This window comes from Plectrocnemia conspersa, unplaced genomic scaffold (assembly GCF_051122295.1).
Source record: "Plectrocnemia conspersa isolate PC_06_02 unplaced genomic scaffold, ASM5112229v1 ptg000011l, whole genome shotgun sequence".
Lineage (NCBI taxonomy): Eukaryota > Metazoa > Arthropoda > Insecta > Trichoptera > Polycentropodidae > Plectrocnemia > Plectrocnemia conspersa.
The window spans coordinates 8,571,032-8,597,872 of NW_028277175.1; the positions used below are offsets into that span (position 1 = coordinate 8,571,032).

Consider the following 26,841-nt stretch of genomic DNA (forward strand, 5'->3'; position numbering starts at 1 on the left):
GCGGTTAAAATCTATTAAACAATCAATTTTGTATGTATAAACAATATTAAATTGATACGTAAATATACATGAAAGTAATCGAAAATGATGGATGTGACTTATTAGTTGCATGTTCTACACGTCACAATGTCACCATTTAGCGGATCAAGACGATTTCGCTTATGTGCTTATCTTCCGGATGATTGTTCCGATTGCGTACGTCGACCCAGCGCGTTATTAAATTCAATCAAAGGCATCCGGTCGATTTAATTTGCAACAACTCATTTTTTTCCACCGCAAAAAGTAATTACCCCATCGTATGAGTTTCCATCGAAGGGCCGCCGCTTGCGGTGAACAGAAGAGATCTGCAGAAGCATTGGACCGATTCGATTTCGAATCACGGTGAGGTCAGCGAAAAATATGTTTAATGACTCGCATATACAAATATTTACACACGGTGTAATTTTAAATCATTGCATAACCAGCTTGTGGGTTCAATCTATTTTTTCTAAGTCGAAAAAAATGTCAATGCAAAACAAGCAATGTGCGCATACGCGGCGCTCTAGCAATTGTGACGTGACTTGTGTCGAAACTCTGGAGTCAATTATGTTTTACTTTCTAATTTACATTAGCAAAACTTCCTCTATCATTATAATATGAATTACTTTCTATGCAGTTGTTATCGATCGCGTTTCGAGCGTTTTTTCAGCCGCCACCGAGTTACGGTTGTGTGATTTTTCAGACGTAATTGACACATGACTGGTATGCATGTTTGTTTATTTTGACTACATTGTGTACTAAAATGTTAATGCAAAATTGGTTTCATTCGCAAAAAATGGCTTTCATAATGTAAGAAAACAGGATATTTTATTTTAAATGCCCACTCCTAATAAAAAAAAACAAATGTGACATTTGCAAAAAATACAATTTTAATTGTATTTTTTGCAAATGTTAATTTGTTAAAGAGTATTAAAATTGAAAGAACATGCTAAAAAATAGCACATCAATTGAAATATAACAATAATAAAAATATATTTAATGTTTAATTTCAACAGTGACTTTTAAAACATAATACATGATTACTATTGAATTTATAATAAAAATAATTTTAAAATATACATAATTTGTACTTAAAATAAGATATATAAATCAGTGGATTCCAAACAATTTAAAATATCAAATATTTGCTACAAATGTGATAATTTATATTACATGTATCTGATTGCATTGATAACAATATATTTTACATGAAAAATATTTTATAATTTTATATCTTAAAACAATTTCAATAAATCGTTGATTAAAATAAATGTATTTTATACATAGTATTCATTTAAGGATGTCTAACTCTGCTTCTTCGGATATTTAAGTTTATCCTCATTAACTTAAAAAATGCATTTCATTCTCGTATTTCCGTCTGCTTTGTCAGTGTTTTTTACAAAAAAAACTAATTATCACATAATTGTATTTCGTGTGCCGCATTTTAATATTATCAATATCGACTCAATTATGTCCAACAATAAAACAGGTGTCGAAAAGCAATATCATTACGCAACGATGTTTATTAACACCAACAAAAAATGTAACGCCCAAAAAAACACATCTATAACTTGATTGTGTTTCTCACGCCGTTTCCCAGTTTGTTTGCGTTTTTTCGATGGAAACACGCCCATTTCGGACCTGGACGATCGATAAATGAACTTATGCGTTTCTTATTATTTTTTGGGAAAACAAGTACAATGATGCAAGGTCATCGTTTTGTTCACCCCGAGGCCTTTTGACGGCGCGGCTATCGAAACCGAAACTCATCGCGGGACAAAATGTCTACGAAAATAGACCCTCCGAAGTGTCGACTCATTGCCGATGAATTAAAAAAGTGTTTTATAGGTGTGAATGAGACGATGCCGTGAGGCGGAACGTGGAAAAAATTATGGACGAATGAAGGATGGACCACCGAGACTCGAGTGTGTCGTCACCTTCATTCATGATGCTAAAACTCAAATATGTAAAAATAATTGCAAAATAGATAAATAAATAGCGAATTAATTTGAGCATATAAATATACAACGTCATCATTTTTACTACTTAAAAATAAAACATAAAAAATAATAACAGGTTTGTGTCTTTACCATTCGTCGATGTCTCTTCATACAACGATCGATTGAAAATCATAATTTTTGATACTAAATTTTAATAAATTATTATGTTTTTTATTTATTTAAAATACGTTTTTATAATTAGATAAACATAAATATTTTTAAATATTTATATGTATTTATATAAATATATAAAAAAGAACATAGATTGTAAAATTACAAAAAAAGTTAAATAGATGACCACTCGTCGATGTCTTTTTCATTAAAAAATCGATCAAAGGTTATTTAAATCAATTTTAATCATAAATTTAACCATTTGGGCTACTTTTAAGTGAGCCATCCACGTGTTTATGACCAGTTTAAATGTTACATTGATATTTCAACCAAATCCGTGGTGTGTAATACAATGAAAGCATTATTACGATATTTATTTAGTAAAAAATCCTCACGCCAGCACTGGCCGCGGGCTCTATGTTTTTTTATACACAATATAAATAAATAAGGCCGATAAAAAGTTAACAACTTTTCACCTGTGATCGAGATACAATCGAATATGCATTCGGTAGCGGCCTTACATCAGCCGTAATACGTTTTTTGTATACGTCGCCTTGTTTAACAGGTAACTAAGTGTATCGCCGCTCCATGTAATATATACATATACCTAAATACATATATCATATAATATGGATATATAGTTGCTTTGTTGCAAGTGCGGCTCGCGCCCAACAAAAAAATCGCCCACCGCGAAAACCGCAACCGAAAAATGCGAAATCATATTTCCGGACGATTATATTTGAGCAAGTTAAAAAATATTGGCGTTTTTTTGTTCTCAGGTACTTCGTCTTGCGATGAATCTGACACTGAATCTGAGCCTGGGATTACTTTGAAAAGGAAGCAGCGAAGGTCTAGGACTACTTTCAGCGGCGATCAGCTAGATGCTCTGGAAAGAGCCTTTTCTAGGACTCAATATCCTGATGTGTATACGAGAGAAGAGTTGGCACAGAAGACCAAGTTGACTGAAGCGAGAGTTCAGGTACTGTTAAATCTTATATTTATATCAAACATGTAATATACACATATATAACACTTACATGAGTGTTAATTTTATTTAAATAAAATGCCAACGATTAACTAAAATATTTTTATTAAATGTAGCTAATAACATTTTAGCTATTCATTCTGATTTAATGAGCTTAATCAATAATCTAAAAAATAATAGAGAAACAGTTTTGATTTTCATAATCTTAGTTTTTTATTTTTGTGTCCGTTGAATCATATTTTTTTATTACACAGGTCTGGTTCTCAAACCGTCGCGCTCGCCTTCGAAAGCAGCTCAACTCTCAACAACTGAGCGCTTTTAACACCATGTCTTTACCGGGAGCTTTCCCCTCAGTCCACTCCCAACAATACGAACCACCGACTACATTCAATCCTCAATGCGCAGCAGCTTCTTGGGCCCAACAATCATACAGCGCCTTGGGAGCATCAGTCCTCAATCCTTCCGCTCTATCGGCGCCTCCGCTGCACCAATCCTCGATCAGCACCACTCCCCTATGTCAAACCGGCTTATCTTCATCGTCCATCCACCAAACGAGTCTGAACCCACCGACGACCGGAAGCAGCGCAGAGGTCACCAATCTACCGTCAACCGCCAGTCCGGTGGTGACTTCGACCCCGCCCCAGCTGAGTCCTAGCATCCAATCGGGATACCCTCATGGAAATTATGCAAGCGGAGAGGCAACCCTGACCGGAAGTCCACCTACCAGCTATGCGGCCTACGGACTCCCTGCAGATTACGGAAAACAAGATCATGCCATGGGACACGGACACTGGGCTTCCAGACACACGGCAGCGGCCCATGCTCAGAACAAGGTCCCAGAAGTAGCCGCATGGGCGGATAATTACAGGTGAGCACTAAAATCCGAAACCGCCTTTTTATTATTAGTACTGAAGCGCCGCTCTCTATATGTGTATGTGTGTTTGAAATTTTAAATTGATAACAGCAATTACGTACTCGGGGTTATTATTACGAGTTTATTCGGACGCCTAGAAGTAGCGTTTTTTTGGACCTCCTCGTGTATGGCGTTTAATAATGTACGCGCATGTGTATTTACTACCGAATACGAGGAAGTTGCAAAATGTTGATCGCCATTAAATAATTTCTAAATTAAAAATATTACACTACATTAAAACTAAAAATTTTATTAGGCGAAAAAGTGTTTTAGTATTTTTATTTATAGTGAGGTTTTTCATTTTTTGTGGTCAATTTGTTATTTAAAACAGATTATATTTAAAGTAAATATCCAGGTGGCACACTAAAAGTAACCCAATTTTAAAATTAGGTTACTAAGGATCAAAGTTAGCCATCACTTTAAATTTGTTTAGCGCTATCTTTTTTTAAATAAAATTATTGTTCATATGCATATGTACCTATAGAATATATTTTTTTTAATTGTCTTGTACATAACATTGGCTATTCTTAAAATATAAAAAATGATAATAAAAACATTATTATTTCAATATATGTGATCATTGTATAAAATATTTTTATATTTAGTCATTTAATATCAGGTCTAGTAAGCATATTTTCGTTATATATTAAAAATTGTTTGGTGATTACAGCGCACACAAAAATTTCACACACCAATAATTGCGAACACAAAAATTTCTAACAATAATATAACATTTTAAAAATTTACAATCAATCTACATAAATATTTTTTAGTATATGTAAATATAAGCATATAACAATTTAATGAAATTTAATTTCAATATACATACATGCTACATCACAATGAATTTTTGCTATTCGTAATTTTCGCTGTGCGGAATATTTGTGTGCGCAATTTTCATTTACGCAATAATCCCCGTTAAAATATGAACAATCGGTCAAATACACTAAACAATAAAATTTAAGTTGGTATATGCCTTACATGAAATATTAAAAAGCCCCTTTTATAATTAAACCCTTTAAGTAGTGAGTTAATTTAAAGACATTTTTTAATTTGTTAGTATACACCTGAGAGTGTGTTAATTTTACGTATTTTTTCATAATTATTTTTGTTGTTATATATTTATTATTATTTATGGTAAATTATAGAAAAAAATTAGTATTTCTCAACGTTTATTTCTTTTGATTTATTTTACTACGTTTTTGTATTAGTGTGTATTAATAATTTATTTTAACGCTTTTTTAATATTAAATTTCGTTAATTTATTTATTTATTTTTTTATATATTTTACGACTTTTGTGGAATTACTTTATATCAAATCTCAATATTTTTTTATAAAATTATTATAACATATTTTGTTATGTTCATTAACGTACTTTTTAATCAATTGGTATAATTTTCTATGAAAATCAAATTTATAAATTTTACTATTTTATTGAATTTGAATTTTATTTTTTAATGAATTTACATTTACATCTTTATTTTAAATTAAATCCGTTTTAAATATTATTTTTTTAAGCGATTGAGCGGTATCGCCGTACATGTACGACGGTCGATTCACTGTTATGAGGTACTCCAGATAGTTATATATTTACATATATAACTAAGGAAAGAATAAGTAAAAAATATCATATTTATATAAAAAAAAATATTTTAATTTAAATGATTTCTATAGAAAATAATACCAATAAATGAAAGAGTATGAAATAAATTAACATAATCAAAAATACTTTATATTAATTTTATAAAAAAAATTGAGAGCCTCTGAATTAATATAAAAAATCCACAAAAGCCGAATAATAAATATAAAAAATATGTAAAATAAATATACGAAATTATATATTAGAAAAGTGTTAACATAAATTATAATACAATGAATGATCGACCGCCGTACATGTACGGCGATACCATTCAAAACTTAAAAAAATACTATTGAAACAGATTTAATTTAAAGTGAAAATATAATTGCTTTAAAAGTCAAAATTCAGTTACCAAAGAGTAAATAGCTACAATCGATCAAATATATGTAAGGAATACAATTTGACATTTAGTATTAAAACAGCCCCTTTAAAAATATAATTATTGATTGTTGAATTAAATTATTCACATAATTATACAGTCCTATAATAAAAGTGCATATGTATGTATGTGGTATTTTTTTGTATCACCTGTCATGTTCGTTTAAATGGTGTAATTACTGTATTAAAATAAATATTGTTAAAGGGCTATAAATAAATTTTGTTTTATTGATTGTATCTATTGAAAATTAAGTATTATAAAAAATATTTATTATTTTACTAAAATCAAACTCTTTATTAATACAGTTATTTAATGGGATGTATTTTAAGCATAATGCATATTTTTTATCACAATAATATTGTTAATTAAACATGTTGTTTAATGGCTACGCGTCACTCGTAACCGTAAAAGTTTTTTAATTTAATTTAATTTTTTTTTAAATAAATAAAAATTTTGCGAAAAAAATTAAAAATACTCTAAAACTGTTTATATTTATACATGAGATATTAAATTTCATAAATGTAAACTAGAACTTACAATTTTGCTGTATATCAATTAATTATTTACTGTATATTATTTTAATAAAACGATGAGTTTTACTAAAATATAAAAATCTAATGACTTTTTTTATAAATTTAGTGTATTTAAATTAAATTCAATATTGCTACTAATAAATGCTCAGCCAGTAAAACAAATATTAAGTCAGTATAACATATAAAGAAGATATAGCGCATAAAAAATAACGATCATTAATTACCAACTCAAATTACGAGCACAATACCGAATTTTATAATTACCCAAAAAGTCGATCGCCTCCGATGGCGGTTCTTTGACCATCGAATTATAATTGTCTGGGACTTGAGTCTTGAGTCTCTAGTAGTAGTCGCATTACATTGATCGACGCTAATTCGTACGTTCGCTGTGTGCGAGCGGCTCTCAAACATCATCACAGGGGAGACCATTAAAATTAGATCAATACCGACCATTAGAGATCGGTAAATAATATACAAAAAAAACACAACGTTGTGTGTATTTTTTTGCTACAATTCGAGTCCACCGATTGATCAATTACGCGTATAAAAAAACGCTAATAAACACTGAAAGTGCGTAAACTTGTAATCATGCGACTACCGCTTCTCGGTAATTGCTGTTGTCGAGTTATGGGCTTCGTTCACACGATTCGGTTAATAGATTATCATATAAAATTGATTATTAATAAGATATGAAAGAAAATTGTTAAGTATGTGACATAAATCGAGATTTATGAGTGTTGTAAAAGCATCTTTATATTTATTTAAAATTTAATGATAGACATCTGCGTTGTATTAATTTGCGTTATTTAGCTATTAGTTCATCTTAAATAATTTGATATTTCAATGTTAATATAATAGTTATATATTATATTATGTTCAATGCAGTTTCTAAGAATGATGATAAAACAATACTTATCAAAACAAAATTAGTGGTGACACAAAAAATAACATTGGGTTTTCCGACTTTTCTCCGTTTATTGCTTTTACCTAAAAAACTCTACTCCTCTTTCGTGCATTAAGCGTGAAAGATCTATTAAAAAAAATATAAAAGGCCCGGCTCTCGATGTTAACATATTTCGAAGTCACTGTGTTTATTATTTAGCACAGTGCCTTCGGCATACTTTTCATTTACATTCAATAGTAATTATTTATCGAAACCTTTAGTCGAAAAGTTCTCCACTGTTTAAATGTTGCAACAGTTCGAGCGAGAGAGAGATAGATATATACAAAGATCTCAGAGGCTGTTTATTAAATTAATGTCGGTTTGATGCTCGGCCCGCGTTAATTGATTGGCGGCTTGGGGCCATAATAAAAGGATGAAACAAAACGGTCGGGCGCTCCGCCCCCAATTACGCACGCACACATTGACATCTTGCCGACGGGGGCCCCGGCGTGCCATACGAACAACGGTGCCACGTGGGAAAAGCCTACCAGAAGAATACAGTCATCGTGATCTATTAGCCAAGATATGGACACACATATCTACCTATTAGATATAAGAAGGTCGCCGAGACAGCTAATAAAAAAGGAACTATATACACACAAAGTACGAGTATATATTGTATACGTGTACATAAAAGTGAACGTACTGAGGTTCATAACCGTAAATCTTCGAGATAAACCGATAAAGATGACACTAACAGCATTTTAGATCACTTTTTCCATTTTCCGACTTTAGATGCGAGACTTTTCCGCATGGCTGTGCTGCGCAACGTTTGATAAAAAAAAAATCGTAACTTAATGAAATGAAAATTATTTTTAATAAATATGTACATATTGATACCACTTTATTTATAATCTAAAATATTACATGAACTATTTTTATTCAATGATGCTACAACAAATCATTAAAATTATAAATTGAACTCTATTTTTTTACAATATTTTTGATTGACATGTATTTGATTTAAATTAGTCAACCATACAAAAAAGTTGAATTTCAAAAACTATAATTTCATTTCAAATTCGATATTAATATTGTTGTATTTTGTAAATTAAGATATACGATTAAAATTGATCGCATTAAATTTTAACTGACGACGAGCGAATCTACTATTATTTTATTTTAATGATCTCTTTCTTTATGTATGATAGATGTTACAGTGAATGTGTATTACCGGTGAAATTATATTTTTACTAGTATAAATATAATTTCACTAACTCAACCAGTTTTGATTTACTGTATTTGTTCGCAAACAGATAATCTGGTACGCGTATTTTTACACGATCAAAGTTTCGCAGACTTGTGACGTTACATCGTTACATAAAATACTACAATATTCAAAATAAATTAAAATTAACCAAAACCTTATCTATCGTAAGTTCAGAAACTATATTTTGTTAATTTGTTTAGGTTAGGTTTGGGTTTAAACAACAAATTCAGTTTCATAGATATTTTAGAGCAGCATATAATTTCAGTTTATTTGTATTTTCGCTAGTAGACATATGTCTGTTGGTGAACATGTTAATATTTTCCCACGTTTTTTATTTTGCTTTACCTATCGGTCACACCAATTGGCGTCCTGAGTGGGCCGAAAGTTAAGCACCGCAGACGCCAATTGGCGTCTTGTGTATGTGAAGGTTCCCATGTCAAATTAATAATATATGTTTAGTGTTTTATTTGATTGTTTTTAAGAGATGAATTTTCATTTTATTATGAATTATTTTTTAAATTATATTTAGACAAATGCAAAGGTTTATAAATATTTTTTGTATTTATTTCAATCGGCAGTTTCACTACCAGACATAAAATTCGCGCAGATTTGCGAAAAAGTGCCGGTATTTAGCGTAATTCTGGTAGTGAAACTGCCGGTGGGTAAAGTGCTAACCACTTTTACTGTTCCGTCAATGAAGTGGATACCTTCAATTCCGGAATATAAGAAGCACCCTCAAACTAATATTTCCCAAAGTTGTCTGAAGACATTTTTCGCTGTATCATTTGACGATAAACGTAGATAGTTCATTTATTTTCAGAAAGAGCCGCTCTTTCTCAATTCAAAACAATAATCTTTTGTGTCGATTTGGTTTTTATAGCATGTATATTGCACTATGCCTCATATAAAGATTTGAACGCTTATTTTATTATCAAATGTTTCGCAAACATTCATTGGTAGTTTTACGTCTATCACGTAAGCACATTTGTAGTATCACTCGATCTTCCACAAGAGTAATCGTTTTTACCCTTAATCCGATTTATTACACCCATTACGATGAGATTGTCCACAGTAATTTCATTATCAAATGTTTCGCAAATACTCATCAACGTAAGCAAATTCGTATAGTTACTTGATCTTCGCCAATAGTAGTTATATTTACACTTAAACCGATTTATTAAACTCATTTGAATATTTTAAAAAAACTTTTAACTAATGTATTTTTTTATTTAGCACTCACTAGTTTTCGTTAAGAATAAAAATATGTCTCTCTTTTTTTAGTGTCCTCCTTTGATAATTTCAAAATATTACGATTCTCGTTATTCTATTAATTTTTAATCCTGTCTCCCGGGATTTAAAAAAAAATGAAATAAAAACTGAAAATTACCAAATACACAATAAAGTCGCAGTTTTTAATCAACTAAATTGTGGACGATTTGACATTATAATTTTCATTAATATTTTTATTACAAAATCTGGCTTCACAACCATAAAGAAATGCGTATTTCTCAAGATAAAATCGATTTGCTGTCTGCAATGTGCATGTTGAATTTCCAGTACTTTTCGAGGACCATAAAAATTAAATTGAGTGATAGTTATTGAAAGTCCACTTCCATAAAGTATTGAGAAAGCTTAAAAGGATGCGTATTTTTGCAAATTCATAAATATATATTTACTTTATGCTATTTTTATATAAAAATATATTGTTAAAAAATATATCCTTCAATTATTAATTATGTTATTTTTAAGTTTGAATAAGATAAAATTTTGATTCATCCCGAAATCGATCCGGCTACCGTATGTTGTGCTCATTGATCATAAATATTCCGGTGGGCCGGTAGATATGTCTGGCCTGGAACACGAATTAAGCCTAATTGCCCTCATATCTCCCATCTGGGCTGACCATTAACCCGTTCGCAATAGCGTGGCAAATGAATAAATAATTATTAAAATATTCTTCCTTAACAAATAAATTTTATTTTTATTATAAATATTATACAAAATATAAACTAATATATCTATATATCAAGGATAGAATATGTATTTTATTGTGATGCTATATGCACACAAATAAAAATGAATACAGCATCTCAAAGATAAGAAAAATGCTCATATAATAAGTTGATGAGCAAAATTTTATCTCAAATCACAAAAATATATTTACATAATTAGAACTGCCACGTGATTTGTAGCGCATTTTTCGATCGGCGCTCGCATCACATGCGGCACCGCATCTATGATTATTGAGTGGTAATTAACAGTAGGCCATCATGCATTATGGTATAAATTAAATCCACGGTGTAGGTTTACACGAGCACCTATATCAAAAGGTATAAATCTGACTGTGGCCCTGTATTCAACGGTTTATTTATGACGGCCGTATATCAAAGGGCGAAGGAGTAAAAACCCTTAAATAATTATTGTTCTAAGCTATCCATTAGGTAGGACTTTCGCTAATTGTTCGCGTGTACGTATCCAATGACAATTAAAATTGGAGCTTTATTATTTTAAATCGAAGCAAAAACATTCATATTTTAATTCTATAGTATTAAATGTACCTTTAACCTTTACCGGACAAAAACTTTTTTCTTACTGAATTTACTGAGGTCTAATTTATTTAATAACAAAAATTAAGCTACTTACATAATATAATTTATTTAGGATATATACCCGTTCCAAATGTTGCGACTTCTACCTGAAATAAAATAAAAACACCCAAGAATGCAATGACAACAGAAAGAATGTTTCGCTCTATCCTTGTAAATAGCATTTAATTGTTCACTATTGTAATTTACACACCACCAATGGTTCTCAACATATTTTTAAGCGAACGGAATTTATTATTGTATTTTTTATTACTTTGATATATTTATGTATGTACATTACAATTACGTACATATTTATACATTTGTCACCAAATCACACGTCTATACTCCGTTTCTTTTAACAGAGTCACTTTGAGATCTATTCATTTCGTCATTATTCATAAGTGAAAAAGAGATGACAACTTTGTGTGTACGCCCCACTAATTTGCTCTAAAGTACACGATGCAGATATACGTTCGATATACTTATCATTACTCCTTTCTACATTTTAAATAAATTTAGAGAAATTAGAAATGTTACTATATTTTTTATGTTTAAATATAAATATTTTTATTGGTAAAAATGCTTTTAATAAAAAAATTGAAAGTATCCAGCATAGTCAGCCATGTCGCGGTGATTTATCAAAAGTCGCCATCGACGGTCGGCGGTCGCGCACCCGCGGCGCACGGACAATCGCTCTCTCGCCAATAATGAACGGTTCACGAACCGGTAGCCGGTTAATAATTAACCAAATAATCGGTTTTATGCCCCGGTCCGAGTGTTGCTTAAACGCCGACTTCGGCTAATTCTAATGATAGACGAGCGCTCGTTCCCCACGCCTGATCTGCTATTATATGCGCGAGAGAAGTCACGACTGGTACACTCAGTAGCAAATGCGCATGCGCATCGATCATAAAGTAAGGTTTATTTTTCAATTGAGAAAATAGGAACGGTGTCCTACAAATTTAGTAGCCCACTTGCAAAATACTACCAATGATTACAATGCATGTATAAATTGAATTATGGCACATGTAATTAGACGAGCGTGTTCACACTAGCCAGCATTCATACTTTATATTTATTGTGTATTTTTTTTTTCGTTGTAATACATCTTATTTATGAAACGTTTGTAATGGATCTAATCAAACACACCCAGTAGTTCCTAAGTTATCTAAATGTAATAAAACAAATATTATAATGTTTTTTTTTTAATTTTGTTCACAGTTCCTTTTTCACGACCAATCCGTCCCATTACGGATCTCACGCTCATTCGCCGACTGAAGCCAAATCAGGATATCCTTACATCGGTCAACTTGGAGGAATGGACATGAGCAGAGTGCACTAATTTCCTATTGAAGAAATGATAAGAAAAAAAATATTAAAAAAACATATCGTCAAAACACCAAATAAAAATATTGTCTGCGATTTAATTTACGTCTAGTTTTAGATTTTATTCCATTGTATTATATGTAGTCAAACTTTATTTGTCAACAGTTGCCTTATTAAAAAAATGTTCATTAAAAATACAATGATGCAATTACAATCTACAATTCGCCTTATTATATAACGTTATTCAATAGTATTACTCTTAAGCAATCTCTATGTGTCTTATTATTGTACAAAATCACTTAATTTTCGTAGTTATTTTATTGTAAAGCACCAGGGTATGAGCGATGCTTTGAAGCAACGCATCTCAAAATTAATTGCCTTAATCGACGCCTTAAATGTATTTTATTGTATTATATAAATTAATTAGTTTTTTAATAATTGTATTATGTATGGCTTTTTAGTTCATAAGTAAATTAATGTACGCAATTATATTATGTAAAAAACATTATTTTAAGAAGTAGTTAAGTCGAAATTTTATGTCACATTTAGTTTTAATAAATTATATATGTTTCACTGTAATGAAGAAAGTTAATAAAAGCGTTCGCAATTTATTAGTGTATTTTATTTAACAATGAATATTATTATCACTAAAAATTATTTATATTCTGAATAAATTTAGCAGTTTAGTATTGTTCCTATCGCATTTTTCTTTTCATATTATTTTTCTTTCCTTCTCAATCTACATAGCAGATTATTAGCAATATATTCGAGATTGATTTTTAAAAGGTAAGTAGCTCTGAAATATATAAAAATTACATTTTTTATCAATAACTAAGAAGAAACAGTAGAAATAAATCTTACATTTTAAAACTTTAAAGATATTTAAAATACCGCTGGTTGACAATACACATTTAAAGCAGGATGACTACTTCTATTATTACTTTTATTAATAATTCCAAAAGTACTAAGAATATTTATTAGGTTTGTCTTATCACTACATTGTCTATATAAAACATTAGATTGAGGCCAAGTTAATTTTTTTATGAAATACAATCTTTGCGTTTGTATTTAATTTAATATATTGCTGAAATTTCTGAAACCTCCGAACCTTCTCGAAAATCATTAATTTTTTCACAATAAAATTAATAAGTCTAATCTTGAGCCAAAATTACTGACAGGTTTTTCCAAGATGCTTGGCATCATATAAACAATATTTATATAATTAAATATATAAAAAAAACATTTATATTGCACACCTAAAATAGTTGAGAAAAATGTATCGCCTACAATTTATCGCCAGCAATTGCCGCGTTAATTGATTGCATAAACAATTTATTGCCTACTAATGATATTTACTGTCTGGAAGCAATGAATTTTCTGACCGTACGTATACTGGAATGGAATCATAAAGCAATTGTTTGATTAATTTTAACTGACCTAATTAGTAAAATGTTATTCATACTATTGAAAAAACAACTTCACTGTAACAGAGACGAAACGTCCATTTGTTGTTTAAAACTAAGCTAACTTAAAGTTTTAAAACTAATTATATGTTTTGAACTTCCATTAAATTTATTCGTTTAGGTTAGGTTTGAGTTTAAGCAAAAAAGAACATATCGCAACTGTCAAATTACGTTTCATAAACATTTTAGAACAAAATAATTTAAGCCTCTTAATTTTTTAAACTTCATACCATCTACTAACCAATAAATATGCGAGTTTGCACATAATTAAAAACACACCTGTAGAAAAACCGTATTTTAAATTTAATATCTTAAATATAATTGTTTATATAAAATATTGAATCGCGCGCGATTTAAAATTAAACATTAAATGCTCAATTGTTTACTTTGTAAATCGTATCGCTTTGTATAAACGGTGCATAATTATACACATAAACAAAGGAAATATATTTAATTATAATTATTAAAAATAAAAATAGAGTTCGAACGATGATTTTCGAGCCTTCGCTAATGTATTCTCTTGTTGTCGACCAATGAAAAATAAGTATTCAAATATAAAACAAGATGGCCGACAGTAACGTGACAATAGTTTTAAATAATTTTGCTACGCGACAGTAATTTTCATTAATTCGTTATGTGCGTTGTTCGATTTGACTGAATTCGGTTTACAAATTAACTAGGTGTGTTATTAAATTAATTATATACATAATGTGTGTGAGGATTAGAAGAATACATTGTTAAACTACATAAACAATCTTGGTGTTGAAATCTTCAAATCCTAAGTTCCGAGGCCAAAAAGTGAGTTTTTTCTTTTACAATACATAAACATTTTCATTGCTTCCGATTTAATGCACATATACGTTAGATTTGACTGAATATATTTACACGAATTCCAAATACATTTATACTTAGTACGTATGAGGATTGAGATTAATGTCTATCAAACCATATAAATGCTAATATAACGCATTTTTTTATCTATTGATATTTGGGGATACTATCTTTCACGACGATCGCGTGACAATGATTGTGATTCAGTCGGTTATTTAGTCGAAGAAGTTTTTTTAAATTTTTGTGTAGACATCTTATTGTTTTCTCGTGGCTTCTAAAAAATAATTATAAATACTGAAAATATGTATAATAATTAAAATCTTAACACAATACTTTCACAGAGAACTGACAATGATATGACGTAATAATTTGGCTAGGATGTAAATATTTGAATTTTTAATTAATTTAATAAGCAGTGATAATATTTAGATTAGTAAGTGAGTTGTTGTATACACCAAGGTATATAAACAAAATAAATTAAAACCATTATTATAATACCGTTCCGCGACGACTCATAATATATCAACAGACAGCTTATAAATGTGTAGATTCTTGGATGTTATCTAATAGACAACATTTTACAATGATTATAAAAATGTGATTGCATACCTGGAATAATCGATAGCCAAAATATCTAAGAGTGGGTTATTTTTCATTTCTATGTGGCAGAATATGTATCTATGTCATGGATTTTCATCAATTTTTGTTCTGTGCAATCATTTATTTTTCGGAACAGTCAAATTAAGGATGTTCTGTCACATCAAATTTATGTAGTATGTTTTTTATAAAAAGATAATACTAGCTGTCAGTGATTTCAACTTGAGATGATTCACTTTTTGTTTATATATTTCAATTCTATGTTTTTGCCATAAAGGTTATCAAATGGTTCTATCATTGCTTCTGAAAAATAATTAAAAACAATATGAACTTATCAAGAGTTCAACATGGAACACATTATTACTACTTATATAATTCATAAATTCAATTTAAATGGCAACTGAAAAACAAAATTAACGGACGTTACCGTAGATGATTAAATATAATAGTAAAATAGTAGAGGCATCTCTTCATCTTCTTCAAAGTTGTCGTAATACGTCATATTTTAATTATTTGCCATACGTAAATGTTATAAAAGTTCTAATTGCTTCTGAAAATTAACTGTAAACGATACTATATAGTGGGTAAAATGTAATTTTTTATTTTTACTACCATGCTAATCATACATTGTAATATTTTAATTTAACTTTATTATGTATATATTTTATTGCCAGATCCCTGCTGTTTGTATTTTAATATTTTATTCTAGAAAGTCAATAGTAATTTTGTTAGAATAAACACTTTGGAACATTCATAATTTAAAGTTTTGTTCATATTGTCCATAATTCTAATACTACATCATTATGAATCATATTCAATTAACACTTTGTAAGAAAAATGCTTTGATTATAACATATTTCACTGTTTATTTAATTGCGCGCGACGAATGCTCGACATGACAGAAAAGTTGTCATATGTAAGCAAATTTGACAGTTAAGGGAAATCTCGGTTTTAGCGCGCTTGAGAATGAACTAGGCAATCGATTTTTCGATTCAAATTATAAAACACAGTTCTAAAAAAAATTTATAACTTGATGATTTAATTTATAAGGGATTTTAAATATAATATAAATCATGTAGATTTGTATTAGCTTCTCTATACAGAAAAAAATACAGGCGAACATTGGCCATTTTTTAGAGAATTTTTAATATTTCGCTAAAAAGAAAACATTTCTAGCATAAAAGGACAAAGTCTCAAAATAAGTACTATTCAGGCTGTCACAATGACAACAATTAAAAATTTTATAAATTTTAAAAGTTCAGAATAAAATTTCAAGATATATTCAAAATATTTTTTTCAATCTCAAAAATAATTTTTATTTTATTATGGATTTCAAATATTTTTAGTTTATTATAGATTTTAAATATGTTTAGTTTATTATTTATTTTAAATACAGTGAAAACTTTTGCACTTATTAATTATTAAAATAAATAATGCTGCGCAGAAAAAAATTTACTTTTAAAAAAGGTATGAACTAATTATTTTTTAATAAAAATAGACGAAGGTTTCAAAATTATTAATATTTTAAAGCGCATATTGTTCTTACTGTCCACTTTTGGTTTAAATCAGCAAATTAGGTGGTCCATATTTTCAGTATATTGTTTCTTTCTAATTAATAAATATAATTAAAAACTAGCTCTTAAATTTACACATAAAACAAATAAAAAAGTAACTTATGGTGTAACTAAAAAACGTTTATATTACTGAAATTAAAATTTATGATAAAATTATGTTATTTTATTTAAAGCTTTTTTTTAATTTTAAATATTTTTATTATATATTTTCAAGTTTTTAAAATTTTAAATATTTTTATTAAATATATTACATATTTTTAAGAAATTGTTTTTATGAAAGGTGATAATAAATTATTAAAATAACTATAAAAAATGCAACTAATTAAACTAATTATTTAATTGGGTTATAAAAGCTCTTTATAACCCAATTAAATAATTGTGTTTCTAAGTAAATTAAACTGTTCTTATTCACAGATAGGCACACTTTCAGTTTAATTTTAAATGCCGACGCTGTTTGAAACATTCAGTTCATTAACTGATCATAAACCTGGAGATGTGTTTAGTTAATTTAAATGAGCAGTGATATGCACTAAAAATGTTAAATCAGACATTTTCAAATTCAAGTGAAGGTTTTCCTTTTGAGTTATGACTTGATAACTTTACTACAGTACAGTGTACAGTTTCCAGAGGATATTGAATTTTTTGTTATTAAAGCATTCTTATTTTTAATAAAATAATTTTGTTAATGACGATATTAATAATATTGTCCATTTTTAACGTAGCTTTATTGATGTTGAATGTAGTGATAAAATATAAATTATTGATCTTATTTTATCTAACCATCAGTGACAAAAATATCAAACATGTGATGTTCGAGCGAAATCTTGTTAATATTGATTGAACTGCTTTATAAAAATCTGTGTAAAACTTACCTTTTAGTGAAAATAGGAAAGTCAGTTCTTCGGTAATATTAAATTTGTAGCAAATCTGTAACATGAGTGCTTTCATCTAAAGCTATGGAATAAGATTAAATATCTGTAAGTTTTTAGGACATTTTATTCTTCGAACACTTTCAAAACATCGTCAGTAAACGAATTTGCTTTGCTTATAAATTAAATTTACTACCATATAACTTACCTTGAATAAATGAGAAGTAATTTTTAGTAATAGTTGTTACTGAGAAATGAGATATTTTCCAGAGTTTTAATTTTTGTATATGGCACATTCCTTGCAGTTTATAAAATATTTGAAGAAATGAAATATAATGTCTTTAAAAATGAAGTATTATTGCATTGAAAAAAATGCATTATTTTTCAATCATAGTCATTCTTTTTTCATGAAACGTACTTTTGTCGAATATTTTGCCTTTTCAATTTAGCAGTTTTATTAACATATAATGAAGAAGCCTTGCTAAAAAATAAATCTTATTATTAATTTTATTTTTAACGATATTGTGATGAGAGTTAGATGTAGATTATTTATCATTAATTATTGCTTTGCTTTCATCTTCAACGTAATCTTCATGGTGTTTTCGCATTATTTATTAACAAGAATTATGATCTTTAACTTGACTTAATCAGCCTTCAAATTCCGTCACGTTTATCAATCAATGAATGAAAAATCCCCAGATTAAAATTTTTAAAAAGCTTTTAAACTTAATAAATATTTTTGTACATATTATTGTTATTGACAAAGGTTATTTTGCTTAAGATGGTTATAATCTAGACAAATATATGATAATAACATATACGTTATTTGAAAATGATTGAAAAATTCAATTTTAAATCATAATAATACTTTTAAATATGTTAATAGTGTATAAATAACAGTATTTATAAAATTATTATTTTATTATATATTTATAGCCGTTTTTAATTGTGTAATTAAAATTTATTATATTAGTTTCATATAGATAATAGATATGGGCGAAGATTTTCCAATAGTGTAAAATATAAGATTATAGACCTTATGTAGTACATACAATTATTATTTTCCAATTTAACCCGTTTTTATTAAGTAATTAATATTTATGTATATAATTTCAATAAAAATAATTTCCTCTTAAATTTGGCACAATAAAATTTAACGTAGGAACTTAATACGCCATCGTTTTATGTGTAACACGTACACACTTAATAGCATAATTTTCTTTTAAAAAATGTATATTTACTGATCAATAACGTTCAATTTACGATATTATCGTAAAAAGTGTATCGTCAATCTGGAGCGCTGTTAATAACAATAATCGTTTGGACATGCATAAAGCCCATTCGACCTCGAAAATCTCATCCAAAAGTCTACAGTGAATTTTTTGCGATACATACTCTAAATTTGCGACCTTTGAACGATCACGCTTGCGAAATAAATAAAAAATCCGGAAAGTATTTAACGGAATTCCTAATATTGTGAGAACTGCTCCAGCGATTCGTTCAACTTGTTGGCGAATGTTTGAGATTCTTTCGAGCGAAAGCTAGGCAATTTCGCAGATTCCTTGTGATATTCAAACACTGGATATTATACGCAGTTATTTGAAAACAATATAACTATTATATATAAGTCTTATGCCCGGAGGTTAGATAGAAAGGACGCGGTGGCAACAGTATCCGGACAAATCCAATAGTCTATTATTTGGACATTTCAGTGTACGCCTCGATATTGAAGCGCGTAGGTTAGTAACCATATTAGATTACATAATGAAATATAATAATCCATTACAGTAAGTATAGGAGCCAAATTCGGGGGCTGAATTTTTGTAATTCTGGCGCCCGAGGCCGTGGAAGCCTAGTTCGCGCCAGAGGAAAAATGGCGCACTAATCGCGTGTAATTTTGATGCCAATGTAATATAGTTATTGATACATTCCTGCATATATTTTCGATTCAATAAATATCTTAATAACACGCGGCACCTATGAAAGCCACTCGGTTAAACATATGGATTAGTGGTTAAGACGCGAATTTAACCGACGCTGCGCCAAACCAATAATTTGTGTTTATTACATTTTAACTTCATAAAATTATTCATGTGGATAATCAATTTATGGACTATTTATTAATGTACGCGTAGATAAATCAAACATATGTTATCAAATTTATATAATTATTATGTGCGTACATTTTTATTATTTTTTAACAGCAGGATGATCCATTAAGAATTACGTTTACAAATTCAATAATATAAAGTAGTTTTTGTTGCTCAAGTCGACTTTGAAAAAGCCTTTGACCAATATAAACATAATTTTCATTGGAAACAGTATTAATCAATAGAGAATTAACTGAGAACAATACCATTTATACACTGATGATTAGAAATTGTACAATCAGGGCTTCCGAGTTCAAACCCGGACCCTGGGAAAACAATGATTCCGAGCCTCATTACAGAAATGGCATTTTATATATTTTTTAACATCGTAGTATTATTTCTTGAATAAATAATATTAAGTACAAGTTAACTCTTTCAATGCTTCAAATAAATATAGAAATGAGCCATCTTTGCGACATATTTTCTGAAACCATATTTTATGCGAAATATTTTAATTAAGCATTAAAAAATATTAAAAATATCTATTCATATTATTTACATGATAATTACTCGTATTTTCTTTTCTGCTTAGTGTTGCCATATAGTGAATATCCAGTCCAGGTCAAAAGCAATAAAATTATGCCATCACGGTAAAAACGCTCGATTATCAAGCATTTATATTAAGATTTTTTATATTAAGAATCAAATAAAGCACATCTAAACCGAATTTTGACCAATAGGAGAGCGCAAAAACAATTGTCCCTTCTCAGAAGTCAAAAAACGCTCGTTACCGAGCGTTCCCACTGCGCCGACGCCGACACGATTTTTTTGCTTTTGACGTGAATTTTTGACTTCTGAGAAGTGATACTTGTTTTTGCGCTCTCCTATTGACCAAAATTCGATTTGAATATATTTTGTTCAGTCATATTATATTATAAATCTATAGTAATATCGGTATCATATCACTATATAATTTATATTTTCCTTTTACTACGCTTCTTATTTTTCTTATTGGTACTTTTAAAATTTAATAATAAATATTTTAAATGTAATTATATATTTTTTAATTGTATACGTATTTAATATTTTAATGTCTAAAATTGCAACCGCAGAATGAGCTAGTTACGTAAATAAAAAAATAAATATATATATCAAAGGGCAAACAAACTACGGAGTAATATGTGAGATGGAATGTCTGTCTGTACTTATTCTTCCGCTTATTTTCCCCTGACTTGAGTTGGCTTAGTTTGTATTTTAGACTAATGAAAGTTTTGAAACTATAATTAGTTTTAGAACTTTCGTTAGGTTAGGTTTGGGTCTGAACAGAAAATGGACGTTTCGCAACTGTCAAATTGACTTTCATAGACATTTTAGAGCAGCATATTAGCGCCTATCAGTTAAATTATATTTTCACTAGAAGAAATATATTTCTACTGGAAAAATGTATTTGGACTTATAGCTTTACAAAAAAATACACATAAGTATGTAAAAATATATATTACTATAATACATATAGTAAAGTTGAAATCATATAATTTTACTATCACCTGCCAAATATTTTATATTTTCAATGGTAAAAATATATATCTAATGGTTAAATCTATTCCGATATGATTTTACTGAAATGACATATTTTAAAAAATATTTTTTGGGATAGATTCAAGATTGTTTTTTTTATTTTTTTTAGAAATAACCACATAAAACTGAATGTATTATTTATTTATTTTGCTGCATTAAATCCAGTTGTCAAATTACCGAGAATACAATCTATAAAAACATTATATTTATATAATTCATCTGGTGCTGTTGTTGATTTTTATGTATTCGTTCTGAATTTTGGGATAAAATTTCTAAATTTACTGTTAATTTACATTCGTTTAATATTTCCTCTCACGTCTAATATTTTTTAAACGTTCAAAAAGCAATAAAGCTAACAATAATTTTGAAGGCAATGTTCCGCTTCTTTTATTTCTTATAGTCTTTTCTTATAGAACGGACCCCGTGAATTTTCCCCCTCTCCCTTCCTCTTAGTAGGACTGTCTACAAGACAACTACAGACCTTTCAGCATCAAAAACTTTTTATGTGAAATTTACTTATAAGCGTTTTAATAAAAAAATCTTCGGACGAGGATGTAAAAGTAAAGTTTGAAAAAGTATAGAGGGTATTAAAAATACATCGCAAAGGATGCCCAGCTTCATTATGCAGAGGAGCGTTCACTTTAGTAATTTATTGACGGTTCGAGTCTACATATATGATATACCAGTTCATACGTAGTATGCTCAAATTAATCGTCTGGAATCCTTGCAAAGCGAAGTACTTTTTCTTGCTCAAAGAAAATATAGAACATGTAGAGTAGGGAAAAATATATAAAAGACAGTATTTTAATGTTTATAGCTGTTATTTCGTAAGCACTTTATACTAAAGAAAAAATGTAAGCTCATTTTTAATCGTATTCATCGATGTTTTATGGTTAATATTTGGCTAACTTATTGAAAATAAATATAAACCCCATGTAGATATTTTCCAAACCTAATTTACAATCAGTAATTAAGTGGTTGAAAATGATAGGACCAATTCTAACCGTGCGCTTGTTAGCCTTTAACCTTTGAATGCTTAGTCCGCTTACGAACGAATAATTCACATAAACAATCAGTTACAATTAGTTTGTAAATTAATACAATATATAGTATTTTAACTTCATGTGAATTAAAGCATTATATTTTTAAAGTGCATTTCGGTTTAAAAAGCATATAATGAACTTATGCTCAAAGTTTTCTTGCAGCAATTCCAAGTAATAAACACGAAGCACTGTTAAATTTATTAAATTTATGGTCGATAAAAGCATTAGTTATGCCCTTCGTCTACTCTTCAAACTCCACTTAATATCATTAAATACTTTTCACGAAATTCGCATTATAACGTTTAAGAAGTTTATAAAATTAACAAAGACTTCAGAAACATTTCAATATAACTAAAGTATTCAGCTAAGTTTAGCTGCTAAGCAATGGAGGGCTAAAAAGTTTCAACAAGTAATAAGAACCACCACGTAATTAAATTTAACAAATATATGTATTTACATAATCAGTTCCAGAAGTTACATTAATTCACAAATAGTTTTGTAAAATTAGGTTACTTCTTGTATTATAAATTTTTGATGTCAATATATATTTTATTTTTTAATATGTGATCCATTGTCATTTATAATTTTAAATAAAAATTATTGGATAGGTAATCATGTTTTTTTTCGTACTATTTAGATGTAGTCAAATATAAAAATAGTTTTCCTTCATGTATACAAAATAGATTTACCTAAAAATAGTTAATGAAGTGTGCATGACTCAATTAAATCCGCTTTACTGAGAGTCATCCAAACGAATTTCACTGTACTTCAAATTCTTTTAGATTTCATCGAAAAACATTTTCTTCTTTTTACATAACATCTCTATCGATCTTCGAGGATTTTCCCACGAGAATCCGAGACGTTCTATTATTTGAAATTTTATAAAATCGTGCGTTCAGAAACGGAGAATTCCGAGCGATACAGAAAAAAGCGATTTCTTTCTTCGGCGGTCATCTCTAACTGTTTTCTTTTTTTATACACAAACTCCATATCGCGTCTTTTATTACGAACCAGTTTAAATTACAGCGACGGTACAAAAAAAAACCAACTATCGGTGTGAATTTTCAGTCGATGGCGATGATTTTATATTGCGGAATACTTGGGATGAGACGAAAAAATTAAACGATTGTTCTTTACTCGTGTATTGTATATGAGTCTCTCTGGAAAACCAAAACTAATCAGCATCCATTACGTTTTTGGATATTTTCGACATAGTTTTTTTTTCTTATAAAGACAAGCGACACAATGCAATTTACGTTCAATAGATAAATTATAGCAGTAGTTAACGTAAACATTTTCTAGTGGATAGAAGCAGTGTCAAATGTAAATAAGAAATGTAAATAGGAGACTGTGTCAATGGAAAACATTGTCGTATGCTCCGGACTGTAATTTGTCAAAAGTGACACGCGCTTGTTAACACTTCAGGGGTCCAAAACACTGCCGAATATTCATTTTGTCATCATGAAAGGATAAGTAGTCCTTTGATTGTTTAAAAAGAAGACGATTGGTTTCACGAAAGACGAATTCACGCAGGGATTCGCTGATATTGTATAACGTGTTGTTGACAAGGCCCACCAGGAGTGAACACTAAACAATCATGCTTTTCATACCAAATTAGTCATGATGAGGATATGTATTATGTGCATTCGTAAACTATAGTATCATAATATTTTATAAGTTACAATGGGCTGAGAAACCGTGCGACCTACCACTGAGAGACAAAAATCAATTAGAAGCTGTTCTCGTTCTGTTAACCATACATAGATAAAAGACATTTTTTTATTACGGTCTTAATAAATCAATAATTGCTCCCATTTTTTTCATTTATTTTCACAACGAGATGTTGTCATTAGAAACTGCATTTTAAAATATTGAATTTTCAATCTTTATTTTTGCAACAAATCAAAAATTCAATTTGTTGAATTAAATTTATTACATTAGGCGGTAAATATTTTGCAGTCATAAGACCGACTTAGGTTTTCAATATTCTTTAATTTTTAATGCTTTATTGTTATTTTTAAAATAAAAATAAATATTAAATCATTTTAATTTGATATTAATTATGACATAAAAATACATGCCATTTGCTTTTTTAAAATACAACAATATTTTGAGGCAGTTCAAAGATGATAATAAATATATTTATTATACTATTTTTGTATACTCTTCGTATGCATTTTAATGTGTATGATAATAGTTATACAAATAAATGACGACGTAGTTAGATAGTAAGCCATTTCTATCATATTTTACTGTCCCATTATATCTTCCATTGTCAAATTCATGAATCATAAAATATTCCATCCCGCCTTGAAAGGCTTTATACAATCGATAAATAACCGAGAGCGCAGCTTTTAATATTGATTATCGAAACTTGTCAAATTCTATGTTAAACACTATAGATCGGTATGGAAGGCAATAAATTACCGAATGTTTTGCGTCATTGAGCCAAGACGGCTACTTGAGCTCCCGCTCTAATGTCATTATTGTCTCCAACAGCGTGCCGATTATTGTTTCACCTGACAGGTAAAAAATGTCTTCGTGTCTGGACACCGTTGTCCCGTCTTGTCTTCTTGTCCGAATATTCAACAATGACCCGCCATTTTTACATTGAGCGCTCGTAGAAGGCGGCTCGTGGAAGACCTTGTGCCGACACAAAAACTCGACTATGGATAGGACACTATGTAAATTGTGACACTGACGAAATATTCATACAGAGATAACAGATATTGTAATGAAACGCGGTAAAAACTCGACGAAAGCGACCGACTGTTGAGTTATTGTGATGGACTGAAAATTTTAAAGGCGGTTTTCATTAAAAGTCTCGAGTCTGTTATGGATGATCAGACTTGAAATTGTTTTTTAACTTTTATATACAAAGTTTGTTTAAGTTTTTCCAATGGTCAAATTAATTGTGTTATTGTCATAATATGTCAAAATTAAACTAAATATACAGAATATGAGAAAATTTCCATTAAAAATATATAGACTGATTTTTTATTAAACCTTATAGGACAAATGCTTTATTAAATTTAGATTTTATAACTATGCTCGTTAACTTCTTTAATCTAAACCAATTCTTGATTTTTACGTGAAGTATGCTAGAGAGTGCTGTATTTTTGGAATCAGACTGCTTTTAAAAAATATTTGAAAAATCGCACATGAACATGATTCCTACCTATGCTGCTGCCATACAACCTCAAAACACACCAATTTTATCCTTGGTTCTTTTACGTATTATAATCTTCCGTTGCAGCATGACAGGCATTCATAAACCCAAATTGACGATCAGTTCTAAATTGGAGCAACGCTGTATAGTCAATTATAATTATTTATTGTAAATATTCCATCACAACAAGACAGTCGGTAACTCAATCCGTTACAACTGAGTAAACACAATCAACAACTATTAAATTAATAGCGAGACACTGGACTCAAAATAAAATTTCTAAATTAATAGATATTAATTAATAGATATAACTATGCATAACTTAGCTTGATTTTATTTAAATTATTCGTTACGATATTTATCTGTGAGATAAATAAAAATGTGATGGTCGATGGAAATTATAATTATATAATAATCACTAACTCCGATCTCCTAGACACGATAATTTTTATAAAAAAACACTAGTACTTATACAGTATTTTATGTTTTTGTTAATCAAATAAATTATCAATATATTATTAAAATATTTAAGTATCAAAACCTCTAAAAATTTAAAAATAAATTCAATATAAATAAGGTGAACTTGATAACCATTAGCTATTGATTTAGGTAGGACACTAAAAAGGGCTATTTAATATATTATTTTTGATAATAAATTTAGATAACTTAATTAATGAATTCGTTTTAAAATAAACACGTTTGCTATTTTCATGTAATAATTCTGAGCTTTGTGCTTTATTAAAAATAACTATGTACTAGATTTACAATCTGCACAATATTAGTATAGAATGAGATTTTTATGAACTTTTAAATATATAAGTTACTACAAGCACTTGAGAACTTAATCCTTATTTATATATGTATGTATGTATTTTTAAAATTAAAACGTTAATTCGTTAAACTTAAAATTAACATCCAATTTTTTTTTCTTCATCACATTGCTTACTCTTCTCAAAATAATTTATATATAATATTCCATAA

General features: G+C 28.9%; 1 protein-coding gene across 4 annotated transcripts in view; it reads left to right on the forward strand.

Moving 5' to 3' along the window:
* Positions 1-13,257, forward strand: part of gsb (paired box protein gooseberry) — a 47,672-nt gene extending 34,415 nt beyond the window's left edge. For all 4 annotated transcript variants that reach the window (XM_088197745.1, XM_088197742.1, XM_088197744.1 and 1 more), the window contains 3 exons: positions 2,909-3,108; positions 3,369-3,982; positions 12,542-13,257. In XM_088197745.1, coding sequence (XP_088053871.1) covers positions 2,909-3,108; positions 3,369-3,982; positions 12,542-12,662 — 935 coding nt within the window. In that variant the 3' untranslated portion in view covers positions 12,663-13,257. The remainder of the gene's footprint in view (positions 1-2,908; positions 3,109-3,368; positions 3,983-12,541) is intronic.
* Positions 13,258-26,841: the final 13,584 nt, after the last annotated feature.